Genomic DNA, 16532 nt, shown 5'->3' on the forward strand with positions numbered 1-16532 from the left:
TTTTTATTCGTCAGGTTTATCATGAGATCATTTGCATTGTTATTTGTTATGCTGTAATCAAGTTGGAAGGATTAAATTATTTTAGCTATTTATTTATCTATTCATAGACGCACCAAAACTCTATAAACTTAAGTTCCAAAGTTAGTCCCATATAAAGAAAATAAATTTCTGAATTATTTTCTTATGGTTAACTGCCTCTCTCTTTTGTCCAAGATGTTGGTAATAAATAAACTCTATTTATTACCTATTTTCCTTGTTACATTCAGCCGTGCTTTTATGGTCTTTTACACAGTGCTGAATGCATAACCTCCAATCATGTACTGTTCATTTTCTGGTCTAATAAGTCTTATGATGGAATATTATGCATTTGTCACCCGACATTTTCCATAACAAATGCAGGCATATTTTGTTTAATTTGTACAGTCACTCATGTTAACTATATTAACAAAACATTTCATAACTGTCTGTTTATGCTTTGGTTTTTCATTGGACAACCCTGTAAGTGTCAATACTCAGCACAGCTCAAGTGGCACTTAAAGCCCACTGTTTAGATAGTGGCTACATGTAAATAAAATTTATACATGTACCATGAAAGAATGTCCACTGTTTAAATAATGCCCACATGTAAATAAAATTTATATATGTACCATGAAAGAAGGTCCACTGTTTAAATAATGCCCACATGCGAATAAAATTTATATATGTACCATGAAAGAAGGTCCACTGTTTAAATAATGCCCACATGCGAATAAAATTTATATATGTACCATGAAAGAAGGTCCACTGTTTAAATAATGCCCACATGCAAATAAAATTTATATATGTACCATGAAAGGAGGTCCACTGTTTAAATAATGCCCACATGTAAATAAAATTTATATATGTACCATGAAAGAAGGTCCACTGTTTAAATAATGCCTACATGTAAATAAAATTTATATAAGTACCATGAAAGAAGGTCCACTGTTTAAATAATGCCCACATGTAAATAAAATTTATGTAAGTACCATGAAAGAAGGTCCACTGTTTAAATAATGCCCACATGTAAATAAAATTTATATATGTACCATGAAAGAAGGTCCACTGTTTAAATAGTGGCTACATGTAAATAAAATTTATATATGTACCATGAAAGAAGGTCCACTGTTTAAATAATGCCCACATGTAAATAAAATTTATATAAGTACCATGAAAGAAGGTCCACTGTTTAAATAATGCCCACATGTAAATAAAATTTATATATGTACCATGAAAGAAGGTCCACTGTTTAAATAATGCCTACATGTAAATAAAATTTATATAAGTACCATGAAAGAAGGTCCACTGTTTAAATAATGCCCACATGTAAATAAAATTTATATATGTACCATGAAAGGAGGTCAACTGTTTAAATAATGCCTACATGCAAATAAAATTTATATATGTACCAAGAAAGAAGGTCCACTGTTTAAATAATGCCCACATGTAAATAAAATTTATATATGTACCATGAAAGAAGGTCACTGTTTAAATAATGCCCACATGTAAATAAAATTTATATAAGTACCATGAAAGGAGGTCACTGTTTAAATAATGCCCACATGTAAATAAAATTTATACATGTACCATGAAAGAAGGTCCACTGTTTAGATAGTGGCTACATGTAAATAAAATTTATACATGTACCATGAAAGAAGGTCCACTGTTTAAATAACGCCTACATGTAAATAAAATTTATATATGTACCATGAAAGAAGGTCCACTGTTTAAATAATGCCCACATGTAAATAAAATTTATATAAGTACCAAGAAAGAAGGTCCACTGTTTAAATAATGCCCACATGTAAATAAAATTTATATATGTACCATGAAAGAAGGTCCACTGTTTAAATAATGCCTACATGTAAATAAAATTTATGTAAGTACCATGAAAGAAGGTCCACTGTTTAAATAATGCCCACATGTAAATAAAATTTATATATGTACCATGAAAGAAGGTCCACTGTTTAAATAATGCCCACATGTAAATAAAATTTATATATGTACCATGAAAGAAGGTCCACTGTTTAAATAATGCCTACATGTAAATAAAATTTATATATGTACCATGAAAGAAGGTCCACTGTTTAAATAACGCCCACATGTAAATAAAATTTATGTAAGTACCATGAAAGAAGGTCCACTGTTTAAATAATGCCTACATGTAAATAAAATTTATATATGTACCATGAAAGAAGGTCCACTGTTTAAATAATGCCTACATGTAAATAAAATTTATATATGTACCATGAAAGAAGGTCCACTGTTTAAATAATGCCTACATGTAAATAAAATTTTTATATGTACCATGAAAGAAGGTCCACTGTTTAAATAATGCCTACATGTAAATAAAATTTATATATGTACCATGAAAGAAGGTCCACTGTTTAAATAATGCCTACATGTAAATAAAATTTATGTAAGTACCATGAAAAAAGGTCCACTGTTTAAATAATGCCCACATGTAAATAAAATTAATATAAGTACCAAGAAAGAAGGTCCACTGTTTAAATAATGCCCACATGTAAATAAAATTTATGTAAGTACCATGAAAGAAGGTCCACTGTTTAAATAATGCCTACATGTAAATAAAATTTATATATGTACCATGAAAGAAGGTCCACTGTTTAAATAATGCCTACATGTAAATAAAATTAAATATGTACCTGCAAGAGCTCAAAGTTGCAGCCATTGTCTTTTGGCATTTATCACGTGCTTTATCATGGAAAGGAATTATTAATCAACAGTTAAATTTCTTAAGGAATGAAAGTCTATTAAGATACCAAATGATTCATCCCAAAATATCAAAGCCTACATTGTTGACAGGCATTTAAATGTTCTGTTTATGTGTGCAACTCTTCCTTTCAAGGGTCCCAGAATGCAGATGTATCCAAGATGGTAACCATCATAATTTACAATTATGTCACATCTGGCATCACATTATTTCATCACTTTGTGCAAGTCAGTACAAATGTGACACCAAGCTGTGCCACATATATGGTTTACCTAGTTCATATTAATTTCAACTACTCCTGTGCTAAATCACATCAGGGTAAAATCTTGTGGTTGATACCACTGTCAGTGTCAGTAAATGATGAACAACTCTAAGCACTGAAATTACTGTCTTTATATGATGGATACACTATTTATTTTCTATCTCCATCTAGTCAGCAACCCAAATCAACTTAAATCTTTTAAGCCATCCTGTTTACAAGTTGCCAAAGTGCCTAAAGCATGTATTTAAGCCAAATACATTGAGTATTATTGCAAGGTATGATGTGTGTGTATGTGTGATTTGGATTTTTAACATAGCTTAATAGAATTTCAGTCATATCGCTACGATGTCCACAGTGTGGCAGTTTATAGCGATGTCTAGCACTGGGACATCATGCCAGAGACATGTAACATGATGTCCTACCCAGTCACATTATTCTGACATCAGGCTGACCAGTCCTGACACTAACCTCTTAATGCTGAGTGCCTAGTGAGGCAGCTGTTAGTACCATTTTTATAAGTCTTTGGTATGACTTAACTGGGGTTTCGAACCCACAACCTCCCACATCCAAGGTGGATGCTCTAACCACTAGGCCACTGGAGTGGTCACAAAGTATGATTCAGCTGTAAAAAAAGAAATAGGGAAAATAGATTGCAATTTTGAAGAAATTGTCTTCCTTGCTTGTTCAGCTACATGATTCATGTGAAAAGAACATTGTCTTCATTCATTTTTTTCAAACATTTAGAAGAGAAACATGATATAAATTAGAATGCACTATTTTTCATGTGGTACCAATTTTCATTCCCCATTAAGGCTTAGGGATAATAGGTCCAAAGTGATCTCCTGAATGTTGTAGGAGGCAACTAGTGGAGATAACATTCCAAATGAGGTCTTAGACTATTAAAAAAATTATTGTTCTCCTAGAAAATGATGACTGTGCATATGAATGATTTTACCCACAAGAATATCTGTATGTGCCCTTCTATGATGTGCAAAATTTTCATACAAAACTTACACACTCTATCGAATCATAGCTACTTTCATGCAAAAACATACCCTGCACATTTTATTGCCTGAGCTGGATGAAAAAGATGAGAGGGAGAAAAACCTCTTCATGCAAATGTGTTTGTTCTGGATTCCAGCTCTGAACACTGTGAGTTTGCCTATATAATGGTATATGTACAGTGGTGTAAGAATAACATAGCAACTGGAACAGCCTTGGCTCTTTTCAATGTGTGATAATTAACTTTTTCCAGCATACTACAGAAAATGCCAAGGACATTCCAACTGGTCAAACAGTAAACTTGGTTAGCAATTCAACTGAAGCTGGACCTCTGGACCAAACTTTTGATAAAGAAGGAGGAGGTCAAAACTCTGGTGTTAACAAGTGAAAAATCTCTTTGATCAAGGTTTAGAAGGCATTCTTCTCTTGTCACTGTTAGGTCTAGCTTAAATGATGGTGAGCATCCTTGTTTGTCTCCAGAAGACTGGCAATGCCAATGCCTCCTTGTAGAATCTGAGATGCGGTTGGTGAAGACTGTTTGAAGTTGTAGCTACCAATACTAGCAGACCATAAAGACAGATTTGGTAACTTCTGGATGATCACCAAGCAAGTCCTCCCTCTGAGTGTCATAGGCATGTGAATGAGGGGTTCCATATCAATTGGCACATAATAAACACAAGGAACAATGAATGTCTCAAGGCACTCTACTGGGTATGCAGATCCATTCGAGTGTCTGACTTCTGGTGTTGGTACTAGGCATTATGGACAAAGACATGTTGCAGTCTGTTCCGTATAGTAGAGTACAATCATGGCAGAACAGTACCATTTTATGTAGCGATTCTCCCACAACTGCTATGGGTGAAGTTTCTGTGTAATGAAATGTTTAAAACCGTCTCTCTAGTCAACAATGCATACCAATGCAAAACATCACACCTATGGAAATATACTTGAGAACATTGATGATGTGATTGGTGCCCTAGAGAACAAGAAATTTTTATTATCATGAAGAATTTAATACAGAATAAAAACTGCTAAATTATAGCAAATCTTTTCAAGATATATTACCAGCCATACAACTGGAAATGTGAAACTTGCAAGAAATAAAAATGCTGTGTAGAAAATTGCTTCTTGTGATTTTGGAAAATGTTGTCTCAACATCAATCAATGCTCATACCTGCATTGTGACCCAGCTATAACCCTTCATATTGTTAATTCCATTGCCTCTGCCACTCTTGTCACCAGAAAAATGCTTCGTAATTTAGGCAAAACCAAAGTTACCGAGGCTGTTAACCCTGCTAACCTAAGTTTAAACATATGCTTTTTAAGATTTATTAAACAGTGATTTACATATACCTTTAAAAAAATGCTGAGTAGTCAACTGATTTTTGTTTGTTGTTCTAGGGTTTAATGCCATTTTCAGCACAAGATAGGCTATACATGGCGGCCAGAATAACTGGTGGAGGACGAACCCTGGAAAACCCAGGGAAGAACCACCGACCCACGAGAAGCTACTGGCAGGCTTTCCCACTTACCCACGCTAGCCTAGCTTTGGACTCGAACCCACACAGACAGAGGTGAGATGGCAGTGATCCAGAACGGTAAGCACTTTAGACCATTCGGCCACTCGGGACCCCTAGTAGTCAACTGAAATTTCAAATGTATCATCACTGACTGATCTTTCAGGATGTGGCCATCAGGCTGACCTTAATGTTTCATCAACTGATAAATGATGCTATGTGCCAAAAAATCAATCTGTACCTGTCCTGTCTCAGCCTTCTCCTTCTCAATCAGTGTATTCCCTGGTTTTCCTGGCATCTTCCTAGTTGTCTCAGATTTATCTCCCCCTTGAGGCTGGCCATCTGTAGCAGAAATTGATTTGGCCAGCAGTGGTTTCGTACCAATGCTACTGTCACTTGTCATTTGTTTCTTTCTGGAATTGAAATGCAATATTTACTTGACGCACATCATGAAATTGTTTTGCATTTAATAATAATAATAATAATAATAATAATAATAATATTAATAATAATAATAACAATAATAATAATAATAATAATAATAATAATAATAATAACAATAATAATAATAATAATAATAATAATAATAATAATATTAATAATAATAATAACAATAATAATAATAATAATAATATTAATAAAAATAATAACAATAATAATAATAATAATAATAATATTAATAATAATAATAATAATAACAATAATAATAATAATAATAATAATAATAATATTAACAACAACAGCAACAACAAAAACTGGAATGCTGTATTTGCAAAACACATATCCCAAAGATTACCTATAGGCCCTTATTCCCAGCTTATTCAATCTCCTGGCCAAGTCAGTGAAAAACAAAGATAATTCCTAGGGCCACTGTCATTTACATTATCTGCATTGGCCTAACAATTTGTATAAATTGTTAATGGTAGAGATCTCAGAAGGTCTACATTATGAACCAGTTACTAGATCATATGAGTTAAAGAGGCACAATGGACCAATCTTATTTGCATGCATAATTTTGTCTTTTCATTCCAAGTGTATATATCATTATAGGGTGGGATTGAAATAGTTTCCACATTATGACCCAGGGGCTACATTTCTAAGGGTGGGATAAGAATGAACTAGGGGTGGGATAAGAATGACCCTAGTGTAGGAATGAACTTTAAATAGGTTCCACATTAAGAACCAGGGCCTACTTCCCTGGGGATGGGGTAGGAATGAACAATATGGTGAATAGCAGTTGCACAATTTATTTCTGTACTGAGAAAGTAAATATATAATAATTACAGGGTGGGGATTTAAAAAGTTTCCAAGTTATCAGCCATGGGCTGAGTCCCTGTGGGTGGAGCATGAACGGACTCTATGGTCTTAAGCAGTTGTACAAGTTTTTCGTTTAGTTCCCTGATGGTGTATATATGGTGGGGATTAAAATTAATTTTCAAGTAATGACGCAAGGTCAATGTTATTGGCATGTATACATTTCATTCTAATATGTGGTAGTTTATACAATGTGACTGAGGGACTAGATGTATGGTGGTCAGAGAAAGACTCCAAGGAGGCATGACCCAGGGACTAGTTGCATGGTGGTCATAGAAACACTTCAAGGAGGCATGATTCAGGGACTATATACATGGTGGTCAGAGAAAGACTCCAAGGAGGCATGATTCAGGGACTAGATGCATGGTGGTCATAGAAACACTTCAAGGAGGCATGACTCGGACTAGCTGCATGGTGGTCAAAGAAAGATTCCAAGGAGGCATGACTCAGGGACTAGCTGCATGGTGGTCAAAGAAAGATTCCAAGGAGACATGACCCAGGGACTAGATGCATGGTGGTCAGAGAAACACTTCAAGGAGGCATGATTCATGCACTAGCTGCATGGTGGTCAGAGAAAGACTCCAAGGAGGCATGACTCGGACTAGATGTATGGTGGTCAGAGAAAGACTCCAAGGAGGCATGACTCTGAGACTAAATAAATGATGGTCAGAAAAATACTCCAAGGAGGCATGACCCAGGGACTAGTTGCATGGTGGTCATAGAAAGACTCCAAGGAGGCATGATTCAGGGACTATATACATGGTGGTCAGAGAAAGAACTCCAAGAAGGCATGACTCAGTGACTAAATACATGGTGGTCAGAGAAAGACTCCTAGATGGCATGACTCCTGGACAAGATGCATGGTGGTCAGAGAATGACTCCAAGGAGGCATGACTCAGGGACTAGGTACATGGTGGTCAGAGAAAGATTCCAAGGAGGCATGACTCAGGGACTAGATGCATGGTGGTCAGAGAAAGACTCCAAGGAGGCATGATTCAGGGACTATATACATGGTGGTCAGAGAAAGAACTCCAAGAAGGCATGACTCAGTGACTAAATACATGGTGGTCAGAGAAAGACTCCTAGAAGGCATGACTCCTGGACAAGATGCATGGTGGTCAGAGAAAGACTCCAAGGAGGCATGACTCAGGGACTAGGTACATGGTGGTCAGAGAAAGATTCCAAGGAGGCATGACTCAGGGACTAGATGCATGGTGGTCAGAGAAAGACTCCAAAGAGGCATGACTGAGGGACTAGTTGCATGGTGGTCAGAGAAAGACTCCAAGGAGGCATGGCTCAGGGACTAGGTGCATGGTGGTCAGAGAAAGACTCCAAGGAGGCATGACCCAGGGATTAGATGCATGGTGGTCAGAGAAAGACTCAGAGACATGACAAAAGGATCCTTGTTTTACATGTGATGACACTTACAGACAAACATCAAATATGCCAATCTTAGACAAGTGCAACAAACAACACATGTTCTTGGGGATATTTTAAGTTTGGTAAAATTACAACATGATCCTGCAATGAAAACACATAAATACAATTAGAAAAGAATCAACAAGGTGAACATCTACTACATATAAAATACATGTGGATACAAATTGTACAGGTTGACATACTGTTATCATGTACATATATCACAGTTACTACAAACAATTGCTGGACTGACTGTTCATTTAAGTCTAAAACATGATATGCACACATGGCCATTAACAAATCTGTTAATAGGATTCCTCAAATAGTACACAGAAGCTGTATGCATGGCTAAATGGATGGATCTGTCAATAAGATCCCTGTAGTTGAGGCTGGCTGGGCCATCCAGTACAGCTTTGGATAACAATACCATACTGGATGCTGGATCCAAAAAATAAACTTGCAGGCCTGATGACCTTTCTCAAACATGCAGATGGGGGACTTATCTCCACTTATGCTCCTTAAATGTGGGAACTACCCCCACTGTATATGAAATATCTGTAGAAACAAGATAAAGAAAAGAGGCAAATTTTGCACAGAATTAAGAAACTGCATCTCCATCTCTTGCACCAGTTCATGCATATATTGTTCAAAGGCCAGCATGTCTATCTCCATGGCAAAATATCCTTGTTATAGTGGCAGAAGGATGCATCCCTCTAACTTTGGGGGAGTTTATTCCCAGTAACATCCTCCATAAAGCTCTCAAGGGATTCTGTATTGGGATGGATACTTAAAACATCAATGCTGGTCTTGCATTGAGTTTTCCCTCTTTTCTTTGCCTTTGGTCAACTTTTGAAGCATTGTAGACCAGATGTTCTTACATACATCCTACATGGGGGAAAAGATGTACATGTGTGTCTTCCCTACTCTAAATTTCTTTCATTTATTGCATTTAGTAGATAGGTTCTGCTGAAGCGCTAAAATAATAGAAACAACCAGATCATAATTCCCTAAAATAACAACCGTTATTAACTGAGTGAGTGAACCAAGGCAGTATGCATGAAAACTTGAAATAACAACATGCAACAATGACTGCATGTTGTACCATGTAGTGTAAAACTTATAGATGCAGAGAAAGTGACAAATTTCACAAAATATTTCCAAAATTAAAAGAAGAATAATATATACAATCTGGTTATGATGAATATTACATAAAATAAATCCAAAATCCTCAATGGATGGTTAGAATTCACAAAATATTTTACCGGGATTGATGGGAGGTGTAATGTACCATGTTGTTTCTATGGAAGCAAAGCTTAACAACTAATGACACCTTATTGTTGGCAAAGTCAAGTAATAGAAGTTAATGCCCTTTGTCTACATTGAACAAACAGAATGAATAAGTTTCATTTTGTGGTTGTTGTTATTGTTGTTGTTGTGGGATTTAATGCCATAATTTAACAAAATATAGGCTATACATGGTGGCCAGTATAAATGGTGGAGGAAGAACCCAGGAACACCCTGGAAAGAACCACCAACCCACGAGAAGCTACTGGCAAGCTTTCTCATATACCCACAGTGGTTAAGCCTGATACTGGAACCCATGCAGACAGAGGTAAGATGGCAGTGATCCATAACGGTGAGCATTTTAGACCACTCGGCCACTTGGGGCCCCTCATTTTATGGTAGGGTTGGATTTGGGAGGTAACTGGCTTACATTCCTGATGTTAGTGTTATGAAGGAATGTATTCAAAGGAGGACAAAGTATGTTGAATAAACTACAATCCTGGTGCATGCCATATAGAACACTGATAAATGCCATATGGTGCACTGATAAATGCCATATAGTACACTGATAAATGCCATATAGTACACTGATATATAGCAAATCTTAATGCATGTCATACAGTACTGATAAATAGCAAATCTTAATGCATGCCATATAGTACACTGATAAATAGTAAATCTTAATGCATGCCATATAGTACTGATATATAGCAAATCTTAATGCATGCCATATAGTACTGATAAATAGTAGATCTTAATGCATGCCATATAATACACTGATAAATAGTAAATCTTAATGCATGCCATATAGTACACTGATAACGGCAAATCTTAATGCATGCCATATAGTACACTGATAAATAGCATGTGGGAGTGTTCTAAAGCACCTCAGCACCAATGCGGCTATGTAGTGCCCACTAAAGGTCAAATCTGAAAAAATGAAAAAAAAAATGAATTATACACAACTTTTTGGGAAATTTAAACCTACCAGAAAAAGTAAAATTAAGAACAAAATACAGTATAACTAAAACAAATTTCAAAAGTTCTGTCAGGTACCAGATTAAAGTAATATATTAAAAGTCCTCAAAACAAGACAAATATCTGTAGAACAGCATTCTGTTAAAAAGTCCAAAACATATAAACTATGTTCTCTTAAAAAATCAAATATTTGCTTGGGTGGTATATCCCCATACAGTTTCTTCAAGCAGTTCACATAAAAAACGTCTTTCTCATGAGTGGAGGTCAACATACTCAACAAGAATGTCATCCACAATCAGTGGACAATGGCAAGGTATAGATTCAGGTCAAGGTAAACTCATTAGAAGGCACGCACAAGTCAGACAGGTATGTCTGATTTGTTCTATATAAGGGATGTCACTCTCCAATAGTGGGTTTGATGTTCGTAAGAGTGGAGTTTTCATTCCACATATTTTGCCAAGTATGATGAGTGAATGTGTGATGTGGATTTTTAACTAAGCTTTAACAATTTTTCAGTCATATCACTACGATGTCTGCAGTGTGACAGTTTATAGTGATGTCTAGCACTGGGGCATCATGCTGCAGACATGTAACATGATGTCCCACCCAGTCACATTATCCTGACACCAGGCCGACCAGTCCTATCATTTACCTTTTAACGCTGAATGCCTGATCTGTACAATTTTTTAAAGTCAGTACATAGAATCTTCAAGTGGCAAATGGGTGACTGCAGGGCAACTTTGGCTGTTTTCTCTGTCCTTTCATTACCCTTCACACTGATATGACAAATAATTAAGCATATAAATTCAGATCAATTTTAATTACCTTTTTCTGACCTGGCTTTTTTCATCATCTCCAGAAGTGACCCCAGACCCGTCTGAGTTGACAGAATCTACTTTTTCAAGAATCTGACTCTTAATCTTCTGAACTGGAAAGGATACACAGAAATAGAAACATAGCTTTCATATCTGGAATGGATACACAGTAAAAAAACATAGCTTTCATACCTGGAATGGATACACAGTAAAATAACATAGCTTTCATACCTGGAATGGATACACAGAAATAAAAACATAGCTTTCATACCTGGAATGGATACACAGTAAAAAGAACCATAGCTTTCATTCCTGGAATGGATACACAGAAATAAAAACATAGCTTTCATATCTGGAATGGATACACAGTAAAAAAAACATAGCTTTCATACATGGAATGGATACACAAAAATAAAAACATAACTTATACATGGAATGGATACGCAGAAATAAAAACATAGCTTTCATATCTGGAATGGATACACAGTAAAAAAAACAACATAGCTTTCATACCTGGAATGGATACACACTAATATAACATAGCTTTCATATCTGGAATGGATACACAGAAATAAAAACATAGCTTTCATACCTGGAATGGATACACAGTAAAAAAAACCATAGCTTTCATAACGAGAAAGGATACACTGTAAAAAAACATAGCTTTCATACCTGGAATGGATACACAGTAAAAAACACATAGCTTTCATACCTGGAAAGGATACACAGTAAAAAATACATAGCTTTCATAACAGGAAATGATACACAGTAAAAAAAACACCTTTCATACCTGGAATAAATACAGAGTAAAAAAACACATAGTTTTCATAGCTGGAATGGATACACAGTAAAAAATACATAGCTTTCATAATGGGAAAGGACACACAGTAAAAAAACACCTTTCATACCTGGAATAAATACACAGTAAAAAAAAACAACATAGCTTTCATAACTGGAATGGATACACAGTAAAAAAGACACCTAGCTTTCATACCTGGAATGGATACACAGTAAAAAAAACACATAGCTTTCATAACTAGAATGGATACACAGTAAAAAAAACACATAGCTTTCATAACTGGAATGGATACACAGTAAAAGAACAAACATAGCTTTCATACCTGGAATGGATACACAGTAAAAGAAAAAACACATAGCTTTCATAACTGGAATGGATACAAAGTGAAAAAACACAGCTTTCATAACCAGAATGGATACACAGTAAAAAAACATAGCTATCATAATGGGATTGGATACACATTGTAAAATGTAGCTTTTGTAACTGGAATGGATACACAGTACATAAATGTAGATTTCAGAACCAGAATGGATACAAAGTATGAACCGAAGCTTTCAGAACTGGAATGGATTCACAGTAAAAATGAAGTATTCAGAACTGGAATGGAAACACAGTAAACAAATTTTGGCTATCAGAACTGGAATGGATACAGGTTAAAAAATATAGCTTTCAGAACTGGAATGGATACAGACTAATAAAATGAAGCTTCAGAACTGGAATGGATACACAGTAAAAAAAATGTCGCTTTCAGAAGTGTAATGGATACACGGTAAAAATAATGCATTAGAACTTGAATGGAGTCCTAGTAAAAAGCAGCTTTCAGAACTTGAATGGATACACAGTATAAAATGTAGCTTTTAGAAATTGAATGCATACAGAGTAAAAGAATATAGCTTTTAGAAATGGAATGGATTCACAGTAACAGATTTAGCTTTCAGAACTGGAATGGATTCACAGTAAAATATTTAGCTTTCTGAACTAGAATAGATTCACAGAATAAAAATCTTTTGCAATTGGAATGGATACAAAGTATAAAATGTAGTTATCCAAACTGGAATGGATACAGTTCAAATTAAATACAGCTTTCAGAACTGGAGAGGATATACAGCAAAAAATGAAGCTTTCAGACAGAAAATGACAAAAATCAGAATATGTCTCCAGAAGCATAAATATAAACTTTCATCTGAAGATAGTGTCAATTATAGGACTAATATGAACTATACCTTTGCTTGTAAAGAGTAAAAGCCCCCCACTGCAGACAAGTAAGTCCATTCCAGAACGTTTGAAAATCTGGTAATGATGACAAAAATTATCTACATACCAGAACAAGAGTGCTGTCTATGAAAATGCCTTGAGTTTAATACTCCTCTCTGTAGGTAACTGAATTTTTGGTGCAACAACGACTGTTTTCTTTTAGCCACAGTTACCTTGAGCTCTTATCTTTTGATCCTCATTTCAATAGACTTCTGCGATACCCTAAGTATAATCCATTCTAAAAGTTCGGTTCTAATCTCTGATGTAGAACTTATGTTATTGTACAGTTAATAATTTTCTAATTTTAGTCTTTTTGTAATTCCAGTCACAATGACCTTAGCCAATACACCTTCTGAAAATAAAATCAACAGGCTTCTTCCTTACCCCAAGTGTAAGTCAACCACAAAGCTTTGTCTAGGTTCATGATGTGGAAATAATGATATTGTGCAAAAAATAATCGGTGAAATGATCTTTGACCTTCTGATCCCAAATTCAATAGTGTTCTTCCATATCTCACGCACAAGCCATTCACCAAGTTTGGTAACTGTAGGTGGTGAAAAGTTCAAGGTATCATGCATAAACCCTTTTTCTTGCAGCCACAATGACCTTGATTTTATAGATTTAGGCCCTGACATTGATAGAATGACCTTGTTCTTATAGATTTATGCCCTGACATTAATAGGAATGACCTTGATCTTATAGATTTAGGCCCTGACATTGATAGTCTTCCTCCTTCCCCCAAGTACAAGTCATCCACAAACTACGTTACCTGTAAATGGTTGACAACTCAAGTTATTGTACAGAAATAAAATTGGTGCAAGACAGATGGATGGACAGATGCACATACAGACAAACATCATAACATAATACACTCTGCCGCATATACAAATCTATTAGATATTCTCCATATACTAATAAATATGCATAGAATCTAATAAAACTTATCCACATATGGATGGAAGTATTCTTATCAATGCTTTATTGCATAATAATATTCACAAACTTTGTACTTAAAAATCCAAAAGTTTCAAAAAAACCTAAACAATCCCCAAATCATTCAATGAACATGAAAATCTAATCAGGTCATTTAGAATGGATAGAAACATTCCTAAAAATTAAATCTGCCTATATCAATTGTTTTTTTTAAATACATAATATTAATAACAAAGGCTTCACTTACGGCTGTTCCAGTAAAACATATGTGGAACCCAGGAAAGGCACTTTAAATGTAAGGTACTCACCCATAGATGAAATTTAGAATTTTCTTCTCAATTTAATATGAACTTTGTGAAATCAGGGTACCCAATCATATAATTTCTAAAAACTGCCTTTTCTGGGTACCGTGCATATTTAAATGGAACAGCCCTTAAACAAAGTCCAAAATGTATAAAAATGCCCCCCCCCCTTCAAATAGCACGATAATCTAACCTGGTCATCTACAGTTAGATTATTTTTTGTCAAGTGATCTTTGCGTAATAGTGCTAATATACTTTCCAGAACCCAAATATGGACAGATGGAAAGGGCAAATGGACAAAATCAAGAATAAAGAGTGGACTGAAGTGCCTCAAACTCAGATACCATAATAAAGCCATGTTAATATAGTACCTTATTGGTTTCAGGTTCACTGCCCAGTCATGTATGACTGGATTCATTGGATTTTTAATCTCCTCGACCCATAGACCACCTAACATTAGTGTAAGATCAGTTGTGTGTGCTTAATATTAGAAGTTACAACACATCACACTGAGGAAAAATAAAGCTCAAACTTAATGTACTGGGTTTTGCATAACTGTAGGGAGCAACAGGTGTGGCTAACTCACTCTCAGGGTCTTCATCCTCCTCTTCCTCTTGCCTGAGGTAGGTTTTCAGGAACTGTGCAAAAGCTCCATCATGAGTCAGCAGTTCTTCATATGACCCTACCTCTGTGATCTCTCCATTCACCAGCACAACAATGGTGTCAACCACTGGTAGCCACTGGACTCCATGAGTCACCAGCACACGAGTCTACAAGTAGAGATTAGCTGTTCCTGAATCATCTGATAAATGCTAGTAGACTCTACTAAAAGGCAAGTCTCCAAAAGTAATCTAAAAAAACATCTTGCTCGTCTAATATAGTTAACACAAAATTTTCAAGTGCCATAAAAACTGAAGTTGATTTGAAAAATAACACTAAGATTGGAATTCATCACAATATCACAAGAACTAAGTACAGATAATAATTCCCGCGGGAAAATATCTCAAATGCCTACAAAAGGAAAGGCAAGAAGACACTACTTGTTGATGACAATCTTTGTCCCCAGAATATTTATAGCATACTAGAAACAAGCTTAAGTTCATCAAAGTTAGCAAATTCTAGAAAATGCCAAGAGGTCCATGTGGGCCTAACATAAGTCACCTGACTGACCTTGGCCTAACAGCCACATGCTGGAGCAAATGGTTCAGAAACAATGGTAAGTAGAATGCTTTTTGAAAACTTAAATTAACTTTAGAGTGGGTTTAGTGGAAAAGCCCAAGTAATGGTTCTTGATTTTGTAAGCAAATAGACATCATATTTTAATGAGAATATACACCATTTGCCACTTAAATGATTTTACTATTTTTAGATGTGGTAGAGAATCCAGATCAGCTTGACCAACTCCATCAGAATGTCATCACAGTTGTGAGTTGTTTTGAATGTTATTCATGGATACATGTATATGTATTTATTCATTTATAAAATTGTCATTGAAAATCAAACTGAAACAATGTCATGTTACATTGTTTGCTTGATCCTGTCTTGAAAAGTTTCTCTTTAGATGAATCATTATAAAGCAGGCTAGCACAACAGACAAAAGCATTTAAAAGTGATGATTAGGGCTTCACTGTTAGTATTATACTAGTGTTATATTTTACTTGTATTCATTTTATGACATTATGTTTTGTTTATGATAGTGTTTACAGTTTGTTTGTTTAATGAAAATATCTTTGTCATTTATAGTGTATTAAAATCTGAATACAGTGTGGCCTTAATGGTTCTTGGCTTAATTGACCCATAAAGAATAGTATATGTGAAACAACCTGAGCCAAAACGACATAGTTCTGGGCAGAATGAACCTGTTCCCAGGGTAGCCATATACTGTAGTATCATTAATTTTT

At 35.2% G+C, this 16532-nt stretch overlaps 1 protein-coding gene across 1 annotated transcript in view; it reads right to left on the reverse strand.

The window, feature by feature from the left end:
* LOC149796006 (ATP-binding cassette sub-family C member 1-like) overlaps window positions 1-16532 on the reverse strand; it is a 128228-nt gene that overhangs the window by 47241 nt on the left and 64455 nt on the right. Inside the window, exons 19-21 of the mRNA XM_089965928.1 lie at window positions 15218-15401; window positions 11354-11456; window positions 5775-5946 (exon numbers count right to left, since the gene is read on the reverse strand). Of these exons, the coding sequence (XP_089822054.1) occupies window positions 5775-5946; window positions 11354-11456; window positions 15218-15401 (459 nt within the window). The remainder of the gene's footprint in view (window positions 1-5774; window positions 5947-11353; window positions 11457-15217; window positions 15402-16532) is intronic.

The sequence above is a fragment of the Sinohyriopsis cumingii genome, chromosome 7 (genome assembly GCF_028554795.1).
Source record: "Sinohyriopsis cumingii isolate HCF-2022 chromosome 7, ASM2855479v2, whole genome shotgun sequence".
Taxonomy (NCBI): Eukaryota; Metazoa; Mollusca; class Bivalvia; order Unionida; family Unionidae; genus Sinohyriopsis; species Sinohyriopsis cumingii.